The sequence below is a fragment of the Tinamus guttatus genome, unplaced genomic scaffold (genome assembly GCF_059628265.1).
Source record: "Tinamus guttatus ecotype Peru unplaced genomic scaffold, ASM5962826v1 Tinamus_guttatus_pri_ptg000240l, whole genome shotgun sequence".
NCBI classification, from domain to species: domain Eukaryota; kingdom Metazoa; phylum Chordata; class Aves; order Tinamiformes; family Tinamidae; genus Tinamus; species Tinamus guttatus.
Window position 1 is genome coordinate 14542341 of NW_028288774.1, and position 8133 is coordinate 14550473.

Genomic DNA, 8133 nt, shown 5'->3' on the forward strand with positions numbered 1-8133 from the left:
CTTTTTGTACTTTTGTACTTATATATTTAATATACAAGCTTTAATACGTTTGTATACATATATACTTTAATATGTATATACCACAACTTTAATATGCTTTTGCACTTGGCTATTTAAGCTTATGATATGTTGCTTATGGTATTTTAGGTTCAAAGACAACAGTGCAAGGCATTCCATAAGACCTAATCCAGTAAGACTATATACTTTCAAGAGTATCTATTCTCAGTGCATAACCCTTCAAGGGCCAGTAGGAAGCTTTCTACCTCTCCCAGGCAGGAACTCTTGAGTAAAGCAATGTAACATTGAAGTGAAAGACCTGTTTCTCTGTTTATCATTGATTTTGCCCGTATCTTTTTTTTTTTTTTTTAATTCCTAGGATAAAGCAGCGTTGAAACAGACTTACTTGTGCCTCTAAGTTTTGCAGAACTGTACCTTGGAACAATCCAGGAAATGAGGTAAATACGTGACATTTTCATATATTCAGTCACAACTCACATGCTTAAAAACCAGTGGGAAAGCAAAGAGAAACTCTGTAAACATGACAAAAATCTGTAGAGATAGAAAATGGGAGAAAAAAAAAAAAGAGAGAGAGATGATGTGGAGAGTTCAGAGACAGAGAAACCCAGCTTGGCTTCAGGCTGTGTCCTACTACCTTAATATTATGAGGGAATACGGTGTTACAGCCATGTATCTCTTCAGACACAGCATTCAGCCATGGAAGTCATCCAAAAGAATAAAAGGAAAGCAAATGATTATTTTTAAAAGCTATCCTAAGTAATTACTCTGAAAGAACAATCAAAGTTTCCATTAAATTGACACAAAATTTTGTCAGCGATGCTAATTTTAGCTGGAAAAACACTCAGATATACGGAGATGGGCAACAGTTGAAGGCAAGAGGAAGGAAAACAAGCTGTAAAAATAAACAACTTTTTCATTTCTGATATTCAACCTCTTTGTATAGAGCTGAATATTGTAAACAGTATTAAAATTATTTTACAGCAACCACCATGCTTGTTCAAACAGTTACAGACATTAGGCATCAGATCTTTCTGTGAAAAAAGATTACCAATATTCCACCAACATCAGTGAAGCTACACTAATTTATACCAAGCATACACTGACTTCAGTGTTTGTCATAAGTGAAAGCAGATGGGGGAGGGATAGTAAAAAAAAATTTTTATTTGTATTTAATAAAATTTGGCCTACAGGCTTTATGTGACTCAGTACTCAACATCTGGGATTGATCATAGGATCACAAACTGGAAAGCAGTCATCTGGCTTCTAGAAATAAACAGATTCAGTTCCTGTTCCACAACTTTATTTTTTTAATGATAAACCGCAGCAGCTTAAACAGACATTTTAAGTCCTTTTAATATTTTCAGCCCTGGTATTTTAAGCTATTTTTTGCATCACAGCATTAGGCATCTATTACTTTCCTCTTATACTCGAGTGGTTGAACTGCTTGGTTACTTCCTTCCCTGCCACGCACACTACTTTTTCAAAATTTTATGAAACAATGATAGCCTTGAAACTCCGGTTTTTATTAGTTCCATTCTTCACAAGTGTCATGGGAGAGGCCCAATATATAACACAAGATGCAGCACTGATGAACTACATCGACCGGCGTTTCCTTTCTTTAGAGGTATGTGTTATCTATATAGTTCAATAATAATCTCTAACTACAAAGTAGATTGAAAATGGATTTATTTTGTTCTGTGTATAATATTATATAATATATATATATTCTAACTAGTAATATAATAATATAATATTCTAACTAGTATGAGAGATATAAGTTCCCACTTTTTTTGCTGTTGCTGTTGTTTCCAAATAAATAAAACTAAGAAGTATGGGAACTAAGTCATTAATTAACAACTTCCAATTGCAACATCATTGTCTCCTCATAGCGGAATAAAGATATAAGACTACAAAGTTACATGCCATCACTCGTATTATTATTATGGTATCAATGAAATTTAGCTAGATGTGCAAATGCTTTAAGCCCTATCATAGTCTAACAATAATCATATTTTTACTAGCAGTACTGGTACCAAGTATCAACAAGATAAAAAAACTGATGAGTTTCTTTTTTCTCTCCTATGTATTGCTGAGCATAACTGTAGGTAGCTTAAGATGCATTTTTGTAAATTGTCAGTGTACTCCTACTTTAACAAGGAACTGAAAGGATCTCTGTACAGCTGGGAGACTGAAACAAGCATTTGCTTTCAACTAATTATATAAAAGTACAGGTGGGTCAGTACCTGTTTCTTTCTCTTCAGTAAAGATCTACTAGTACTGCATAATACCTTGCAATATTGGCATGCTATAATCATACATCTTAAATTGCTAACATGAGGTGAGCATTTCAGTCTTCTAAATAAGAAGCTGCACTAGGTATTGTCTTACTCAGAAGAGTACTTAAGTGAAATGCATATGCTTACAGGGAGCAGCAGCTCCAAAGAAAGTTTGAGATCACTTCACCAGTGGTCATACAGAAGGATTCTGAAAAGTTTCCAGAAAACAAGTAATCGGAGATCATATGCCCCGAAGTATCTCTAATTATTTCAGCCAGAACACGTTTCCTTCTTCAAGAAGCAATATACAATACCTGGTCATCAGAAACCACAGGAAGAAAAAGTTCTTATTTTTGACAAGAACTGAATACTACTGCCAGTCTAGTATGTGCTCTTTATGTAGATATACAACAAGAGATCTTTGGTTTGAAATTCTGTAGATATACAACAAGAGACCTTTGGTTTGAAATAGATGAGGGAGGGGGACTGCAAAGTGGAGAATGGCACATTTTTTAAAGTGTACATTAGTTATGTTCTTATCTCTACAAAATATTTTTGCATACATACGTGCTTTCTTTCTGTGTTCTAACTCAAGAGAAGGCTGGAAAAGTGCAACCAAGATATACTGGATTATGTTGAAGAATTTCGAGACTTTACAAAGATGATAATGTCACGCCTGGCAGGACTGAGCAGTTATGAGACTGAGCTTAAAAGTGAAGTAGAAAATTTGCTAACAAGAGTTGAACGAGCACAAAGGGACATTGACTATTTCGGATCTCTCACAGATTCAAATACATGTGTAGAAATAGATGAAGACTTGGTGAAACAGCAGCTATTTGAAGAAGCAGAAGAAAACAGGAAACTGAAACTCATGCTTAATGCAAGTAAGAACGGCTTATTTTCCAAAACTCTGATATAAAGGAGCCAGTACATTAGTCAGTGTGTGTATGCTGATACAGAATTAATAGATTCTACTTTAAGGTGAATACCACAGATAATCACTTTTTAAATCTACATAAATAGTAATCCTTTTTTAAAAAAAGGACTTCAATATAAAAAAAAGAATTCAGAAAGTTCTGGAAGGCATGCTGTCATAAAGTCCTCCAAAATACTTCATTTTCAAGTGCTAGAGCTATACTTAAGTCAAAAGCTAACTAATAAAGAGACTTTACTTCTACATTTTATTCCTCAATTTTACCATCTTCTTTTCTTCTCTTATTCTTTCCACCCTCTCCTTCCCTCTTCTCTCAAGAGGACATACTGGCTGAGTTGCAAGTAAAATTTAAATCTGATTTTAAAATTGAGTGTTACAGGTAGTTAGAATGAGGAATGATACTGTCTCTCTCCCTCCACCCCAAACAAATGAAATATAATCATTAAGAAGTAATTAAGAAGTGATTGATCTGAATTACATATTGAGATATATTTGAAGTAGTTTTGTTTCATTTGCATTTAAAAGGAATATAAACTGAGGAATGCAGAATAGGAAATAAAAGGTTACTTAAAAACAGCTGACTACCTATTCCGCTTCTAAGCCCTACGCATATACTTCAGAACTCTGAATATCATGATTTCTTACATATATATATATATATAAGTATTTTTAAGCAAAGGGTGGGCATTTTTCTTGAGAAGAAGAATTAAGATATTGTTAAACTGCCTGTAATAAGGACACTTGGAAAACTATTTCTTTCCAAGAGTTGTAAAAGGGAGATAAATTAGTTAACCGCATTCCTTGTTGAAAATTAATACTTTTGCATTTATTCTAGCAGTTCCTAGCAATATTACTTTTGTCAATGGTAGCCAGACACTGACCCCAGTGAAGACTATGAAGCAGAAGACAAACTATTCACGGATTGCAGAAAAAAATCTATTTAGTTTATCTTCCCTGTAGATGAAGATGTTCCTAAACCTGCCTTGGTATTTTGACTCAAAGGTTATATATATGTCTTTTGCAATCTAACTGATCAATAAATGTTGGTTTGTTTTAAGTAGTCTATTGTGCCTTGCTCAGGGAAACTGCATCCAGAGAAAGGACTTCCAGCAAAAATCCATGCTGTAGCTTTAGTATTCAAAGGTTCTGGTAGAAGTATTAGTGTACACAAATGACAAAGGTTGCTTTCTAGAGGCAACTGGAATCTTGCCATTGACTTCAATAGGTTCATATCAGGCCAAGAAGGGAGGCTGCCTTTGCTTCCTGTTTCATCTATTGCCAGAATTCCCTGCCTTAGGGCTTTGTTTGTTCTGTTTACTAAAATGGCTGCACTTCATTAAAGGAAATTCTTTAAACTTCAGATAGCATCTCTTGTAATTTATGACTGTTTTTGGGAAGCAAGCTTGTTAATATGCTTTGCTCTTAAGTTTTTGCTGAATAGGATGGTATTGGATAAAGATCTTAGGGCCTAAATACCTGATTCTTCACAAGCCTAGTGCTTTTTGTTCCTAAACACCTGTGCAAAGATCTTAAACACCTGAAAATGAGGCCAAAACTATGACTCACTCTGCTGGTGGAAATTTTATCCCTACAGTGAGATAAAGAACTATGCAACTTCACCAGCCGTGCCTCTAACATAAGGACTGATAACAGAGATAGTGTATTGGTTCATTTAAACAGTGCATTAACTGAGGGAGATTCTGTAATCCATCTATTTGTACTGGTTCCATTGTGTTGTAGATGTGGAAAAAGTGAATGATAATCCAGTGTTTTGGCTTTGTATTAGATAGATTTTTATGTATTTGCTCATTATAAATGTAAAAAAGAGGCTAACCAAGAATTCCCAAAATAAAAACAGTAGATGCATGACATTTCAAGAAAACAGATTTTAATCTATATGCTTTCAATAAAAAACAAAATCTGATTAACAGACACCACACTGGAGTCAGTTACTCCCATATAAAAGAACCAATACAAATAAAGAATCATTAACTGTGCTCTTAACCTCCTCTCACATACAAGAACAGAATCCCTTTTGGATAACATGCATCTAAAAGCAGAAAACGATACAGTATGCATAGCTGAAGATAACAAAGCCAGTTTTCTTAGGAGAAGATACTAAATTTATCACAAAATTATCTTCAACATTCCTTAATATAACATAATTGCTGACACCTTTACTGACATATGACCCTAGCCCTATAGTTGGATTAAAAGGAAACTAATTAAATCAAAGAAATCTAAATAGAGGATTCACAGATATGCGAACTTCATATGTCTTTCTGTCTGTTTCCTTACAGGTTGCGACTACATGCTTGCAGGTATTAAGTCTCTAAAGATAGTTAAGAAGACTGGTGAGATACATGGCTCTTGGATGAAAGATCCTGGCAAAAAGCATGCAAAGATTTATTTATTAAGTGGTTCTGTGAATAATGTTATTTTGGAATTTGCAAATATCCTGACATTTATGGAAAGCAATCACACACAAAAAGCTCGCAGAGTTACCCTACCACTTCCCTGGAAGGGAACTGGGCACATCATATATCAGGGTTTCTTGTTCTACCACAGATATGGCTCCTTAAATGAGATAATTAAATATAACATCCAGAAAAGAAATGTAACTGATCAGATGCTACTGTCAGGTGCTGGAAGGATTCCTGCCTATCAGCTTTCCCCAGCTACAAAAATAGATCTTGCCATTGATGAGCAAGGGCTCTGGGCAATCCATGCAGAACCAGACACTGGAGGTAATATTGTAATTACTAAAATCAACCACATGACCATGGCAGTAGAGAATACCTGGGACACATCATGCAGTAGCAAAGATGCTGAAGCTGCTTTCATAGTATGCAACATACTCTATGTTGTATACAACATTCCAAGTGGAGGCACCTCTCGCATACAATGCATTTATGATGTAGTGGGTGCAGTAAATACTTACGAGTTCCCAGTACTGCACTTCCCAAAGCGTCAGGGTAGCCATTCCACTATACACTATAATCCCAAAGAAAAACAACTCTTTGCCTGGGGTGATGGATACCAGATCATTTACAAGCTTCAAGCAATACAAAAAGTTTAAAACCTTTAGGAAGTTCTCAAATAATTCTTTTAAGTTACCATGCTCTTCTAGTAGCTCACAACTATATAATGGCTCATTTCCTAAACTGTGAGTGCTTAAAGATCTGTGCTAGGCTATGAGTTGTGAGGAATTTATAGAAGGACAGAAAGAACTTCACGAATGGTCTAAAGGTATAAAATATACCCAACTACTCATTGGGAGTTATGGAAAAAAGCTGCTCTTCTATTGTTCAACATTTAGCCTTTGCTAAACCTACCTCCCTTCCGTGTTATTGTAAGAAATGAAAAATAGACATTTATGAAGTTTTAAATCTTTAATATATGCACATTTTTGAGTCGTATGTTTAACTGGGTAGCCTTTACCTTCCTGGAATTCCATGTCAACATGGTCTTCAATTTGACAATTACATTAATTCCATGTGCTACAGTTTTAATAAACTTTACATTAATTTGGGCTCACATACCTGAATGCTATCTTTAGCAAATATCCATTTAAGAACATACAAAGACTCCAAAAAATGGTGACTAAACACACACAAATTAGTCTTAACCCATAAAAAAGTCTGACACACTGTCTTGTTATCATCCTATCAAGAATTGTCAAAACTATACAAACTGCTTTACTGACCTGGGACTCCAATTAGAAGCCTTCCTTCTGATGGCATGATCTGATTACCTTCACTATCCTTAGCTGTAGGAAGCTTTGTAGTGAGCAACATAAAAATCACACACTCAGAAATGGCCTATATAGCTCTAACAGCAGAGGCTGATTATATCAATTTACAGTTTACACCTCCAGAAACAAGTAGCTTAATTTGAACATAAGCTATTTGTTCAAAGATTATGAATAGCCTATGTATAATGTACTTCTAAGCTATTTCCACTAAACTTCCAAACTAGTTACCCTGTATATTGTATAGTCCACTTCTAAATCTTGCTAAGACATTAGCTAAAGCCATCTTCTGCAGCAGCAGTAATGTTCACAGATTAAACATTCCCTTTGATAAGCTCAAATTTGCCACAGCTCAGTGTACCACTCTTTGCGAGTTAAAGAGAATGTTCCTAGTTGTTCTATATATCATACTCTATTTTAAGCTATTTTATACATCACTCTTCAAATTTCTGTTTTTAGTTCTAGTTCAGTACCTAGACCTTTCCCTGAATACTTCCCAATCATTTCCATCGTTCATGTCTGAATGCTTCCTTTCCTGACTGCTGGCTCCAGCAAAATAGAGAATGTAGCCCAAATAGGCATAGTGGTGCAAGCTGGTCAATACTGGTTTTGCAAGTAACAGATAAATATGTAAATACAAATACTTTGAAATTAATATATAAATTTTTAAAATTCATTAAATACAAGTTTTTTTGGGTTTTTTTTTTTTTGGTTTTTTTTTTTTGGGGGGGGGTTAATAAAAATACGGAAAAGCAGTGCTTGAAAAGCATTTCTCAGCTGTTTCTACACACATTTTGCTCTTTACAGTGAAAGAGCTGTTACTCTTTTTAAAAATAGTTTCAACTGAACAGCCAAGCATGAGGGAATGATTTTCAAAAGGAGTTCCAGAATACAAAACTAAGCATACAGACTGCTGAGTTGCAACAGTGCTGCTCTGCCTTTAGAAAAAGAAAACAAGTAATTCTAAACAGCCTTAATGATAGTTCCAAGATTTCTGTGTTACAAAGGCCACAAGAAGCAGAGTTACAGAAATCACTGGGCTCAGTAAGGAGGCTGGCACCAATTTGTTGTGTGACCATTGCCAAGCGGCAGGTTAAGTTATTTGACCTCTTATTATTTATCTGTCAAATTACAAATGTCCCTGTTATGTCCCT

General features: G+C 35.0%; 1 protein-coding gene across 1 annotated transcript; it reads left to right on the forward strand.

The window, feature by feature from the left end:
* The first annotated feature begins 1508 nt into the window (after positions 1–1508).
* On the forward strand, positions 1509–6307 carry OLFML1 (olfactomedin like 1). Its single transcript, XM_010212039.2, has 3 exons — positions 1509–1642; positions 2890–3178; positions 5529–6307. Exons 1-3 carry the CDS (start codon positions 1517–1519, stop codon positions 6305–6307), a joined length of 1194 nt encoding a protein of 397 aa, XP_010210341.1. The 5' UTR covers positions 1509–1516.
* Positions 6308–8133: the final 1826 nt, after the last annotated feature.